At 40.8% G+C, this 15,600-nt stretch overlaps 1 protein-coding gene across 1 annotated transcript; it reads right to left on the bottom strand.

Moving 5' to 3' along the window:
• Window positions 1–989: 989 nt before the first annotated feature.
• HADH (hydroxyacyl-CoA dehydrogenase) lies at window positions 990–14,288 on the bottom strand. Its single transcript, XM_080344153.1, has 8 exons — window positions 14,117–14,288; window positions 11,167–11,295; window positions 9,761–9,918; window positions 7,362–7,488; window positions 6,662–6,751; window positions 5,172–5,244; window positions 2,516–2,632; window positions 990–1,470 (listed from the first exon to the last, which is right to left on the bottom strand). Exons 1-8 carry the CDS (start codon window positions 14,243–14,245, stop codon window positions 1,352–1,354), a joined length of 942 nt encoding a protein of 313 aa, XP_080200279.1. The 5' UTR covers window positions 14,246–14,288; the 3' UTR covers window positions 990–1,351.
• Between the last annotated feature and the right edge of the window lie 1,312 nt (window positions 14,289–15,600).

The raw sequence follows: 15,600 nt of genomic DNA, 5'->3' as shown, positions 1-15,600 counted from the left end.
CTCTTCTTTCAAGACAAGTGATCCAAACTCACATCTGTAATTAGGAACGAGGATCCAATAAACTGACAATCTTTATTCTCTACTCAGAGACTTCTTGTGCGATTGTGTGCAAAGGACTTAACATCTGCCAGCCTCAGTCTCTTTATATGCAATCTGCATTAGATGTTGGTAGAGGGAGGAAAAGGCAACTTAGAGTTAAATAATTATTCGTAATTCCTTTAATTAAAATATACATATAAGCACTCAGTTTGCAGATCCAAAATAAACAAAGTGAAAGAAGGCAACTACTCGGTTGAACTGGAACTCCAACCCTCACGCCCACTTGCTCTGCAGTATTTGGAGAAAAGGCAGATCTGCAGCACAGGAACAAATCTGGGCTCTGCTAAGCCCCAAAGAAATAAAGTTGCAAAACAGAAGACATACCAACCTGCTTACACAGTGCAAATTACAATTTCAGTCCCCTGAAGTACTACAGTGCTACTACAATAGTAGCATACTGTATAAAAACAACACTTAAATGAAGAGCCAGTAAACAAAGCAAATTTACAGGACTCTAGAAAGCATCTGAAGCCTTCACTAGCTTCCTGGATTAGTTAATAAAATTCAAACCTGTTTTAGGCCCTTCAGAATAGAAACCACCTCTAGGTTATGTTTCTACACCACCTAGTAAAAGGAGGCCCTCAACCTGTAATTGAAAATGCCGGAAAAACCCAACACAAATCACGATTTCTGCTTTTAAATGCTATACTGGGAACGTTCCGTGCAGGTGACAGCCTGCCATTGCCAGATTTTTACTTTTAAAGAACACAGCATTCAAATACTTATTGTTCAAGGCACTGTAATTTACACCTACAGATCAGCACTGCGTTCAAGTAAATCCCTAACAAAACAACGCTGCTTTTCGGTTGCTGCGTTTTCCAGCGTGAAAAGACACTGCCACCCAGTGGACTACAACCAAGTACATCAACTTCAAGCCACGCTACTCAATATAGAATTGTTGAAATCTTTATTTCTCAGAAAGTGCGGTTATTTGTAGGATTTCTTCCCGTTAATATAGTGATGTTCCAAATACATAATTTCACTTGTCATTCTGTTCTGCACCTGAAAAATCAATATCTGGAGGAAGGCACTGTACATATAAAGTTTTTCAGAATTACTTAAAAAAAATTATCTACCAAATCAAGCGCTCAGCAGAGAAAGAGTTAACTAGTGCGATCACCCAGTTCAGAGGTGGGTTATGTTCTAAATGCAGCTTGTGCCATCCTTGGGAAGGCTGAAACAGAATTCACCTGTAATACGGCAATGCTGAATAGCATACACAGATATTTTAACACCTCTCGAGGTCTGGAGTTCATTTGTATTTGTAAAATCCTTCTCCAGTCTTCTTACCCAGCTTCTTCTCTTCTACCAGTTTAGTCAGGAGCGGACTGGGCGCAAAAAGAGGATTGTTGGGCTCTAACTGATGCCATCCTGGTGAAAGAAAAGAAGTGGATGGATTAGCAAGAGTTCTGTTTATATGCAAAGATAACAGAGATCTGCATCTCCTTCAAAAAATATATTAAGTGTTCCAAAAATGAAGGAGGCTTGGAACTTAGTCTAGACTCTCTGCAACCCTTCAATACAGCTTCATAAAGCACAGCTCAGTATTGATGATTATAAGCAAACCTAGCAATTAGTCCTTAGGTGTAGTCTACTCCGAACACCTTATCATCTCCATGACTGAGGATTTTTAATACTTTAAAGGAGAACTTTTAAAATATAGTTAAGTACGAGGGAATAAAACGAAGGCTATGCTGAAAAGAAATTCAAGTGGAAAAGAATTCCAAGTTGAATTTCTACCTGTGAAAGACATGGTCAGTTAGAACAATATAACACTACTCCGCAGTATTGGCTAAAAGCAAAAGAGGATTCATTGAAGATGCCATTTTGAAAGTGTCTTTCTGCCTCAGAGAATATTTAGGCTGCTCTTTCAAAATAATACAACCATCAACAAGCCATCACCAGTTACATCTCTCTTTTTTGTTATTGTACAGACATTCATCCGCTTATCAACTGAAATGAAAGGGAGATGGCGTACTCGCGTCTTTTAAGGAATTTATTTGGTTTCCTATTATTTGAGAATGAAAACCTGGCTGGCAGAAAAAGAAGAGGTAGTCTCAACATTTGGGGTTTCTTTAAATCAGAATTTCTTACCTCCAATCCCTGTCTCTCTGCCCACTGATTCTTTTTAGTTACATAAAGTTCCACTAATGTTATTATCATTTTCCACTGGAACTTCATGAAGTCAGCGAATCCACACTGTTCTGTCCCCATGCACAGAGGCCACGGGCACACAGTACAAATGCTGTGCTCATACAGTAGTCTGAGCTTAATTCTCTTGCCTTTCTCCTCAACAGTTAAAAAGCTATGCCATAAACATTTAGTTTAAACTAATTAAGAAGCAGATTTTCATCAGAAAATTAATCTACAATTTAGTTAAAAAGGGGAAAAATAGAAGAAAATAAGCGTGCAGTACCATCTACAATGTATTTACTGGTATCCAACCCAACATAGTCCAGCAGTTCAAACGGACCCATGGGATAGCCAGCCCCAAGCTTCATAGCAACATCAATATCTTCCTTTGATGCATCTCCTAGAGAAAAGATTGACAGTTTGATGAACAGAGAAGATTCTGCATCTGCTTGGCACCACTTATAAATAATTAACAAGGTGTTATTTCACCCTGGTGCAGCTCTTCACAGAAATCTCTGCACGTTTCTGAACCACAAAAACTGGAGTCAGCATACACATGCTGGAGTATAAAGCTGAATCTCACACACACATCCCCAAAAAAAAAGCACCCTACAACCTGCTTTCCATTTTTCCAGCTTCCTCTTGCATTTCAATACAGATCACTATGCTATCGATGGAGCCACAGCTACTGTGCTCAACCTGTCAGAAAGACCAGAGGGCAGATAGGAGTGACCTGAAGAGATTGTGCAGGATGAAGTTAAACAAACCCCAGAGGTACTTGTTAAGTAACCTCCAAGCTCAATACGTACAGACATTGAGTGTCCGAAAGCCTGGCAGACATAGCCCGTGCAATTTATACACCTCACATCAGAGAATCTTAGAAATAAACTTTCAAAATCTCTTGTCAAGGCAACAACTTCAGTGAAAGATCTGTATGAAGTCATAATTTTAATATATCTCCTTTTACTCTTTAAAATGGACAATTTATTTTTTTTTAAATCACGTTTTATTTCTGAGAAACTGGGAAAATTAGCCTAACCTAATTCTAACATGATTTCAATTCCCCGAATTCAAACACACATAAATCTTGAACTCATTTGAAGTTGATGCAGACGTACATACTTTTTAATCAACGGATTTGAGCCACTTTGTTTGTCAAACTTGAGAGTTTGACAACCTGACTGTACACAGTGTTAAAATACAATTAAATATAGTAAAAGGACACACAAGGGTTGTAGCTCTAGTTCATGCAAGTCTCCTAGTTTAAAGCAGACTTACTCAGAAAGTTGACTGACTGCTTTTTACTGCAGTACAGGGGACCATACATTAATATTCATAGTATGGCCCGTTAAATCACTGGTAATATACCAAAGGTACTTTACCTATGCAAAAGCACACATTTAATCCAAGGAGATGTTGTATAACTATAAACTCAAGGACTGACCCAATAAAAGGGCATTTCAGTGCCAGAAAAGAGACCTGATTTCATACTAATGTGGATGACAATCTGGCTCAAGTGTCTACGCTGAGAATTAACACAAAGAATATGATTAAAATTTAACCTGATTCAACGGAAAACATGAATGAGAGGACAGCCATCCAGCTTTTCAAAACATTAGTCAGCTTTGTAAATAGATTCCACTAGAGTTAAAAATTAATAAATTGATAAGTTTGGAAATATCCTACTGTTGAACAAAATACAAACACAATAAGGATGAAATCAAAATATTGTTTTGCTTAGGCAGAAAGCAGTGGATTTCAACATACAATCTCAGTGACTGCCTTCTTTTGCATCTAATTATAAGTTCTGTTCTCTCCTGAAATATGCATAATGATACATGCCAACAAAAGCGCCTCTTTCACACACAATGGGGCATCCATACACTTTATTTAAAATTGTGATTTTTCTAAGAGAATAGTGCCCCCTTGCATCCATGCCTTTGCAAGTCACTATATTTGCTCTTTTCTCCCTTAGAGATGGAATTAGGTACATCTGTTGATGTATAAACAAGTAGTGTTGGCTTATGTATTTTTTATGGAGATCAAACCATCTCTTCCATGTGTTATAAAAGAGATTTTTAATATTTTAAGTATATTGGGGGGGATCCTGATAATGGATCTGTACAAAAATAGATTTCAAAACCAAAATGTTTCAAATAAATCTTAGTAGCGTGGAGCTGTGAGCAGAGCAGTTGAAACAAAAGCAATCATACTCCATAATTTCCTCTTTATCCACTACATTCTTGGCTGTTTCCCTTTCAAAACGATTATCTATGCTTTGAAAAATTTAGTGGTTCTTTGGTGATTCATGATTATTTCTACCCGCCCTCAGCATTAATGTAAAAGAGACCAGCAGTGAGATGGGAGTTCCTAAAGAACCTGTCTAAAAAAAAAGGCATAGAAGAGAAACAGGAGGTTTTATGGGGAAATAGTGGAGTCCAAATCACTTGTATGCTGGTACTGTAGTGCGATACTGAGTATTATACTACTTACCTCATATGAAAACTGGTGGTTTATTTCGCAAGCCCAACATAAGTGAACTCAGGAGAACTCTGCTAATGGTCTTATTATGGGGTTTTTCAACCACATTCATTAACGTCTCTCAGGATGGAGAGAGGGAGGTTTCTAATTAGTTGGCAGAGGATATTTTCACAATGGCACTACGCTCACCTTGTCATCTCCAAACCAGAAACATTGCCCACCACCAGAAATTTCCCACACATGTAACTAGTAGCTTCCAATTCTGCACATACAGACATTTCAAAGTGAAGACAAAGTCTTTCCAGCTGCCCATATTGGCTCATATTTTATGTTCACTATTCACTTCCAGCCTTTGAGGTCTGAAAGGTCTGAGGGAATCCCAAGGCTTTTCTGAGGGGATATAATATTTAGCAGCGTTATACACCAACATTCCCTGAAGTCAATATCCCAACAAGTACCTCTCTCAAAAAGTCGAACAGCTTCCAGCATATATGGCACCAAGAGACGGTTTACAATGAACCCTGGAGTATCCTATGAAAAGAAAAATAATGGGTTCTAAATAAACATGTGGATGAATAAACAAATAAATAAACGAAGTGGATGAATACACTTATCAAATCATCAACTTCTGGTACTCTCTAAACTGTATTTTTCATCTATCTGCTCAGTATTAAAACAAAAACGACTAATTTCCCAATCAGGGAATGGCACAAACATTCATCACGACTAAGAACAATAAGTCTACTACAAGCCCCAACTTAAGTAATCTCAAAACAATTTAAAGTGGCCAGTTGGCAAACCTCTTTTCTTTAGCGAAATTCTGCTGATACAATTTCCTGAAAGATACAAGAAGAGCAGTTCTTCCCTAACAGTTACTACTAGAAACACTAAAGAGTGCACTTCTGCCCCACTGCTCACTGGTAAGCCATGCTATTGAAAGTTAGGATCACTCCAATAGCAAACACCAACGCTATCAATTAAAAGACAAGATACATGCTGTCAGAAGAAGATAACAAACTGATACAGAACTTCCTTTCCACAAGCTTTAATCTAAATAAAAGAATACAAAGAAAAGAGAAAGACCCTTGCAAATATAGTATTATTTTGTATACTACTACTGTCTCAGATGTTTAACTTTCATGCCATTTTATCTCAATATTTAATCCAGAGAATTCCAAGCAACTTTCCTTCTGGGAAGGGACAGTTTAAATATGGAGACTGCACTACCCTCTACCCGGGCTAAATTATAACAATAATTTATCATATATTCTGCATATTACATACTACAAAACCGTGACAGAAACAGAAGTCAACTAAGGCCACAGAACAATTTAGCAGTACAGCCAGAATTAAAGTCCAGCATCCAGATGCTGAATTATTGGTAACTACTGGATTGCAAGCCCTTCTTTTTATGACCAAATATCTCCTGGGGGCTGTGAAACTCAAGGCAACAGTTTGCATAAAGGTACCCAGACGACAACTTAATGGTTTGGGAAGAGTGTGCTTAGGAAGTCGGGTGTTCCTCTAGAGAAAAACAAAACCAAACCAAACAAAAAACAAAGCTGTGAAGCAATAAAGATTGATATTGGTGTAGTTACTGCTGTCTTAAGCAAAACTTGCACTGAGCACACATCCTGGAGGATCCATCCAGCTGCCTCACGGTACAACAGGTAGTAGTGTTGTCTCTAGCATGGCTAAAGACGAGCTCTTGCTTAAGCATTCCAGTCCCAGCTTCTGCAGGACATCTAGAGTCACTCTATTTTGAGGAATTTGTGGTAAATGTGCTTGTTTTCTCTGTCAAAATGATTTTAATAGTGAAAAGAAACCGGACAAAAAGCAGCCTGGCTACTCTGGAAGTGCTCTTACATCTGCTAAACCCTACCACCTTAAAAATTAACAGTTTTCAAGAACAGACTTTCTGAACCCTATACAACCAAAGAGTACTCACTTTACAACTGACAGGACTCTTTCCTACAGCTTTACTGAAATCCATAAGTGATTCAAAAGTCTTTTGGCTGGTCATTGGAGTCTTGATGACCTAGAGAGAGGGAAGGTGGGGAGAGCATAAGCAAATTTACATGCAGAATTTCTCTCATTTCCCAGTACAGCAATGATTAAACTGTAATCCAGAACACTATTCCAGAAATTCACAAAACAAGAGTAATATTAGAAATTGTATGATATAGCCAAAGAGAGTATGTTTAGAAAAGACATCTGAAGAGTTATGTAAAAACTTCTTTTTACACTTCCTTAAAGATTGGGGGATATTGTAATACTTCCAGACAACTCATTAGGAACATTGAAACAAACATGACTGACTTGGTTTCGAAAGTCACAAGGCAATAAGATTTCACCTGCACATCATTTTCTATTGATTTCTAAACCTATAACAATCCAACTCCTCTGTCAGTCATTGGATGACTTTGTTCAAGCTGTCAGTAGTTCTTATGAACCAGCTTGCCTGAAACCATTGCTATAAATGGCACCAATGTTGGCAGTTCAGAACTTGGAGGAGTTACCTCTGGTCAACCCACAGAGACCCTCTGGTCACTATAGGCAGCTTATTCCATACCAGAAGAGCTTCAAACTCTAATCTAACTGAATTCTTAGTGATGACAGTTGCACCGATGATGTTATGAAACACTGACCTCCACAAGCTTCATCATAGGCACAGGATTGAAGAAATGGAGCCCACCAAATCGGTCCTGCCTGGTGGTAGAGTTGGCCAGCTGCGTGATTTGCAAGGACGAAGTGTTGCTTGCAAATATCGTATGCCTGGAAAAAAAGAAACACAGGGAATGCATAAATGACAGCTATTTTTCTGACAGTAGGAGACTGGCGCACTAAACATAGACCCCCATCGTCTAACCATGCACAGAATTCTCAGAAACATTCCTGCAGATTATCCTTCATTCCCCACCCGTAAAAAAAACTTCTCCCAATAAAGCATGACTTTCCCACCCCCCTCAATTTATAGATCCACTTTGAGAGGAACTGTAGTTCTTTTATAGAGAAAAAGGAAGAAGAAGTAAGTTAATTGTGTTTGGGGTATTTTGTTAATGCAATGCTCTGTTTTTGGGCTGTCACCTGATTTATCATCATTGGAGAGGTCATCATAGCGCAAATATGGGAGACAAACATGTGGCTGTTGCAGCTGAGGAAACACGAGACGCACGATACAGTACAAAGAAGAAAAACGCCAAATTTCACTCAACTTCCAAAGGCATAATTGTTCACCTTGTCTGAGCGACTGTCATACGCAGCCTCTCACATTTCGATCAGCCATCAGCCACCCCCGCAGCAAGTCTTGAGATCTAAATTAATTAATCGTGGGGGTGAATAAAGCCTCCTGCTTCCTCCTAACACAGCAAAACACTCACAGATATTTGTGCCTTTCCCCATGCTGCTCACGTGATTTGCAACTCTATATTCCTCACCTAATTACAAATTACCACTTGTATATAATAGCTTACATTTTAAATGCTTGGCTACTAAATTTCACTATTTTACTAGCTTTTCTTTCTTTTCACCTAGGCTTTCTACATGGCAACCCATATTCTTCACCATTCACTTCTCTTTTCTTTACCCTACATGTAAGGTATCTGTATGTTTATCATAATTTTCCTTAAAAAGGCTTCTTGTCTAATGTCATTTGTCCCAATGCTGCAAAATCACACCTTTTGCTACAGAAATGAGCGTATCTGAACAATTCCCAATATTTTTTAACACTCTGAATGCGCTAGAATTTTATGTTTTAAGGCAACTATGCTTATAAACAGCTCAGTCTTATAAAAAAACAGCCTAATATATTAACATATATTAATATATATTTATCTATATATTAATAACACATATTATTAAATGAGGCTTCAAGTCACTGTGCCCACTTTTCCTTGCTGACTGGTTCTAGACAGTTTGCCATTTAATACACTCTGATTTGCTCATTAGCTTTCTCTGCTGACTATGAACAAAGACTCAGGCAACCAATGGCCTGTTTTTACAAAATCTAATCATGACAAGGTATCCTGATAATTGTCAAAGGCACCTACTTACTTTTGTCTGTTAGACTAAGGGTAATAACAAGTGCTCAGTGCACTGTTGTTTGTGATCATTTATTGAAGTACCAGGTAATTTTGATTACAGACCATACAAGACGGCCTGAAAATCTCCCCAGGCTGAAGTCAACTAATGATAACATCTTTTCTCCCTTGACATGATATTCAAGCCCCAGCTTGCCTAGCTCTTTAGTTAGCCTAGAACACCTCTTAGCCAATACCCCCAGATTTAGCTGTACTAGTTAAAACCTCAACCTGCAAACAGTCATGGTCTTGTGATTCTGAGTCATCCATGACAAGGACCAAGCTTCTCAGGCTGCACACTCAATAGCGTTTCTGGGTTTGGAAATAATTCAACAGTAACTTCCAACAGTTACAAAATATAGTTCAAAGAAAGTTCCAGGGATTGTAAGCAACCGAGAGCACGCTATGAAATTATTTACACTTTTACCTCACACACAATAATGAGAAATGAGCTATTTCCAAATCCTTGTAATACAAAGTAAACTTAGTTCACTTAACCCACTATTGTGCTGTAACTTGCAGCTAAGAGATTGAGACTTCTTAAAACCTGTTCGTGCCTGGTGTGCCGAGAACAAATATCAACCCAATTCTCTATTTATATATGGGAACACCTATGTTAACCAAAGCCCATGCATACCAGGACAAGCTTATTCTACTGTTGTGCATTTGCATTTGAATGTGTTAAGTGGATGGACAAACCTTATAAGTACACATACCCAGAAGCACATCAAATGAAGCAATGCAGGGAGTAAGGAAATTTGGTTGGATACACCTGGAAGTGTTTGTAGCGTATGCACCTGGCACAACAACAATTCCATACCACATGACAGTCTGGAGTAAGTTAAAGTGAGAAAAACTCCCGTTTCTTAAAAAAAGCAGCTAAGACAATGCAGAACTAATGGTGTAAGAACAAAACCAGAAGATAGAAAAGTCTAAGTTTCAAAAGGTAACAGGAAAAATACACGTACTCTGGAGCAAACTTATCCAGTCTCTTGAAGAGCTCATTTTTAATTTCCTGGTTCTCCACAATGGCTTCTATCACCAGATCCGTGCTGTGGACCACTGCTACTGCATCTGTGCTTGTTGTGAGGTTCTTCAAGGTCTTCTCAATGAACTCAGCACCAGCCTGAAACATTTCCAAGAAGTTGCAACATCTATTTACAATGATTTAATTTATTTTTACATTCAAATCCCTTATTTTGAGCCCTCGAAATCTCAGTCTGCCACATTTCCAACCAGTAAGCAAGTTCCAAGTATATATGCATATAATACTTTCACCGCCAAGAATTCCCTAGCCAATCAAATCTGCTTCAAAGCAAACAGGAGATCTTTGAATTCAGACATGTGCTTGTTCATGAATGCTTCAGGAAATGAAATGGCTTACACCCACTATAATTTCAGTGCAAATGTGAGCAAAAATCATTCTGTTTTCTGACTAGTGAATCTGTCAATCACTGACATAGATAAATGGAGACACAGTACAAGTAAAAACATACCCACACGCTAGTGTATCATGTCATATATAAAGTACAAGCATCATGTGAGCAATTTTCTTTTGGATTAAAAGACTCCCCATAATTTTGTATAGGAAATTATACTGCTCTGGTTATCCTGGTATTACTATATTTTTTATTCTGCACTCCCTCACACAAACAAGCCCTTTTTCATTTCCTTTGTCTGTTGCATCATTCACGCTGGTAATCAACAATACCAGTATATATGATGATATGCATCAAGAGAAGAATTCAATCTGCTGTGGAATTTAGAGAAACAGGCATAGCAAAAAATAACCCTTAGGATACTCCGGATACAAATTTAGATGCATCAACTGCTCCACGGTGACTTGCTGTAAGTAAGTATTACTCAGTAATGTAAATGCAAAGTATCTTATACATCTAATTCATGTTATTTCAGGGTAGTTAAACTTGCACTTTCATTTCATTTGCAGTAATCCTGTGCCCAAGTCTTAAACAAGAGTCCTTACAAAGGTGTTAAGGCAATTTTGTTACTACTGGCTTGTGGACAAAATTGGTGCATTCCCAGGCAAGAACTCAAAGACAGCTTGGTATTTATTAATTTAGGATTAATAATCTGGCACTATTTCACATTTAGCATCTGTTTTAAAAGGTCACTAAGTTGTTTTAAATCTTTATCTCAAGGCTGAAGTCTATGAAGGAAAGAAAATAAGGTAAGACAGCTTTCGGTCTCCCTGAACCAAAACAAAAACATCCAAGTTCCTCAGCACACTAGAAAAGTTTTCTTTCTAAGCCAGTATATTATGCGCTATTACGGATAACTGTACAGAACATCAGAACTTCGGTATGGGTAGTTTTATTCTCCTAAGTTTTCCTAGAGGTATAAAGAAGATATCAACCTCAGGCTTATCCGCAAACTTCTTCTTTGTCACTCTCTTCAAACTCTCTTCAATTCCTTTTGTAGACTTCTTAAGGATTTCATCTGACTGGTCTACTAACACCACAGTGTGACCACTGGCTGCTGCAACCTGGAAAAACAACAACAACATCGATTTCACAAAACAACCTACCACATTAATTTGTGTTAGGGCAGACAGTACACTAGGCAATGAATTAGGCAACAGAGAAGTAGAGAACATTGAATGAAGACTTATGCGTTTAACTAGAAAAATCATTAAAACGTGCATGCAGTTGGGGCAGAGGGGAAGAAGATGAAGGTCTCAACAGCCAGTGGCTCAGCTGTGATCCCTGCATCTCATAAGGAAAAAGGGCTGCAGAGACCAAAAAGGCAGGGTGAGCAGGTGGCGTAAGAGACAGCTACCCCGTGCTCCCAGGTCATAATGTAACACAACTCTGCTCTCAGGCCATGAGTGTCCCTGCAACATCAGGAACGTGACAGTGGAGCCGGGAGAAGTGAAATGTTCACCACTCACGCGCTCTGCATGGACCTGAACGGCCCACAAACTCCTTGTTATGTACTTGCTACAAACATCGGCTCGGCTACAGACAGCACTACTGGGCTGGCTTTTCGGTCAGTGTTAATTTCAAATATATAATGTCATTTTTCTCACATTGCAACTATTAAAAATCACCTGTCCGTTACCTGTTACTTCACTATTCATTAATGTTTGTCTTGTTAGTTAGCAACAGCCTAACTTTCAGAATTCTTGAACTAACAGAGTTGTAATATAATAATTGTGGAAAATGGATGTTAAATCATGGTTCCACTGTCTGTTTTTAAAGTCTCACAACTTCGGAGCTTACCTTCTGCAAATTTTCACTCTACACTTACCTTGCACATGGAGACTAAAGATTATCCTTTGCCCATAAGACCTACTGATTGATACGAAAACCACAGAAATACATCCTGAAGAAAAGCATGGTGCTATTCTCATCCAAGTTGCTTCAGTAATCCAGCAAGTAAAGAAATGCCAGACTTCCTGACATTAGTATAGCTTTATAGCAGCACAGCTTTAACAAAGTGTCAGTCTGCAGCTGGACATTTCTTTATCTATTTATTTTTTTTCTTAATTTCACCATGGCCATTATTTAATAAAATCAACTGCAAAAGAAACGTTTAAACCAAGCCTGGGCTTGCACTCCCAACATGTCATCTGCTGCTGATCATTTGCAATGGCAAACCAAGACCCTCTACTCTTGAGAGAACAATCAACAGCAAGCACTTTTATAAGTGATGTTTCCCTGATAATCCATTTACAATTACACTATCACTGACCAGTTGGCAAAATAATCATAGAACAAAAATCATCTCCCTTTTCCTGGCTCATTCTTATCATATTTGCATGGACAAGAGGTTGTACCATCTCCTTGCAATTCAAACACAAGCTCACACAGACTCTTCTATCAATGATCTTTCTGAATATTAAATAAAAAGCACAAGAGTGCTGGGGACTCAATTGGTGCTGTTTTCATACAGAAGTCATTTTCACATGGCAGAATCAGAAAGTGTAAGTTCCTGGCTTTAAGCTGTACATTTTAGCAAAGGTTAGCTTCTCCTGACAGTATGAGAAAGCAAGGAAAGAGAAAGGATAATTTCCTAAGTGTTCTAAAGAGGAAAATCTTTATTAATAGGGTGCACAGGAGACACACCCCCCCCCCCCCCCCCCCCCCCCCCCCGCGGTGTTATAATAGTCTCTGCTTTGAGATAATTTTGGATTGATAAAGCAGAGGCAGACGGTCAGCAAAACAATCCCTGGTCCTTAACAGCGGCAAGAGACTGCAACCCGCTGCTGCCAAATACCAGACGTGTTTCTCCTGACAAGCTGCTCTCTGAAAATGTGCAGTCTAACAGAATACGTAGAGAGTTCACCTTCCCTGTAGAATTACAACCTTCGCACAGTGTGCATTGTTTGCAAACAGGAGATTAACTTCCTTCAAAGTTCTTCCAAGGTACGTCCAGTGGAAACCTCAAGTATCGAGGTACAGAGGAGTGCTTCTACCAGGCCGATTAATAACAACTAGCCAAATCCTTATAAAACAAAATAGCCTCTATACTCTTCCTGCTACAGATCTGCCAGGAATGAGAGAAATCTTCAGTTCTGAGAAAGAAATTCATTAAAATGGAGAGCTGCTAATTATGAACTCCAGCTTTCCAGTCAGTTTCCTCCAGTTACCCCTTCTGAAGTTTGTGAACCACCCTCCTTATCTTGGGCAACAGGTTTTTTCTGTAAATCAAGTAAATATCCGAATCTTAAATCACAGACAGGGCCGTTCAGTCCTCTGTCTCAATGCTAACAGGTTAAAGCTGAACTCGAAAGCCAAAGGCCTGAGATTAAACACTGCGAAAGCAGCTCCTACTTAAATATTAACCACTTCATTATTCTGCAGATGACTGACAGCTACGTGTTCACTGTATTCTACTTCAATAACCTGTACAATGTTACTTGATCTGCTCCCTTAGCAAAGTTAGAAGCTTCTTTCTTGGACTAGCGTTTCCCAAATAGCATTACACGCTGCCTGGTTTATTAGCAGTCCGCACGTTGTTTATAGAACCACCTTAAATAAGTTGAAAGATTGACCTTGGTGGGTCCCGCCCGCTCTCTCTGGAGCGCCACAACGGAGCGGGCTCGGCTGGGGGCAAGCGGGCTCGGCCGGGGGCAAACGGGCTCGGCCGGGGGCAAACACGCCCGGCTGAGGGCAAACACGCCCGGCTGGGGGCAAACACGCCCGGCGGGAAGCGGGGGCTCCCCCGCCGCCTCAGCGCGATCCGCGGCCGCTGCCCCAGCACCACCCCCGCCTCGCCCGCCCGAGTAACGGCCGCCCAACGGCCGCCATGGCGGCGCCGCCTCCGCTTCCCCTTCCCCGTCCCCTCGGCCGGGCCGCGCTCACCTGGGCGATGCCGGCGCCCATGAGGCCGCCGCCGATCACCGTCACATGCTTGACGATCAGCTTCTTGGCGGCCGCCGTGGTGGCGGTGGAGGAGGCGGCGCGCACGAAGCGGCGGGTGGCGAAGGCCATGGCGAAGGCCCGCGGCGCGGAGGAGCGGGGGAAGGCGGCGGGGCCGGGCGGGGCCGGGCCGGGCGGGGCGGGGCCAGCGCTGCGCTCCGCCCCGCGGCCGGGGCTGCGGCGGGCCCGGCTGACACCGCGGGGAGCACCGCGGGGAGCCCCTCGCCCTCGCTGCTGCTGACTCGTGTTGGAACGCTGTTCTGAACAGAGACGGATTGAAGCTTGTGTTTCAAATTAAAACTTGCCTAGTGCTTTACTGAATCGGACAAAAAAAAGACACCAAAAACCCCACCGGAGAAAGCCTGGGTGAGAAAGGAAAAAGGCTGGATTCATTATTATTTTAACAGCAGCCCACTCTTCCAAAGTAGTTGATACTTCTGTAAGTGGTGGAACTGTTTTTAGGGTAGTAAGTTGGTGTACGTATTTACTCTGAATAATATTTTGTGATTCATCCTTCAGGATCATGGAGTCCAACCATAACCCAACTAAACTCCAGCACTAAACCCTGTCCCTAAGAACCTCGTCTAAACACCTTTTAAACCCCTCCAGGGATGGTGACTCCACCACGTCCCTGGGCAGCCTGTTCCTATGCCCGACAACCCTTTCCATGAAGAATTTTTCCCTAATATCCAATCTGAACCTCCCCAATGCAACTTGAGGCCATTTCCTCTTGTCCCATCACTCGCTACTCCTTTCAAGCAGCTGTAGAATTCCTCAGGAGTGAAGAGCAAGTGAACCAGAGGAGCTGCTGCCCAGCCCTGCTGGCCCTTGGCCAGGGGCAGGTTCTGTGCAGAGGCCGCTCCAATGTCCGCCCTTGGCAGCAGAGGTCACTGTGTTGTCTTCCAAACACCCATGGGCGCTGTAGTGCCAGCTCCTTATATCAACGTTTGCAGCACTCGCTAATAAAGAGTATTTCCAAACTAAAAGAGGATTTCATTTTCAGGCTGGCACAAACAATCTAGCAAACAACAACACAAATCATTCCTTTCTAAACACGAATGGCTGAGCCGTATCGGCTGCAGACCACCACCGTTTTCCATCTCATTACCACCAGAACAACCAGATGTTCGTGTCAGCAACAGCTGACAACGTGGCAATTACTGCCTGTCCCGCTTGAGTCAGCATGGGCGTAAACATTAAGCAATTTGTTTTCTTCAAACGAAATAAGTGGAGTATTCTCGTATCTCTGCACTTTGTACCAAAAGCGCAATGCAAAAAAACCCGCCCTTTCCTCACTCAGGCTCGTCTGACAGCAAATCAGCCAGGAGCACTAAGTCTTCATCTCTACTCTTCCCTCTCCTTTCATTCCAAGTAACAATGTTTTTAAAACATATTCTTTCTACCATTTGGTCATGACAGTCCTGGCA

The sequence above is a fragment of the Nesoenas mayeri genome, assembly GCF_963082525.1.
Source record: "Nesoenas mayeri genome assembly, chromosome: 4".
Classification (NCBI taxonomy): domain Eukaryota; kingdom Metazoa; phylum Chordata; class Aves; order Columbiformes; family Columbidae; genus Nesoenas; species Nesoenas mayeri.
Note: the sequence above shows the minus strand (reverse complement) of the source record. Positions and strands in the feature narration are given on the sequence as shown.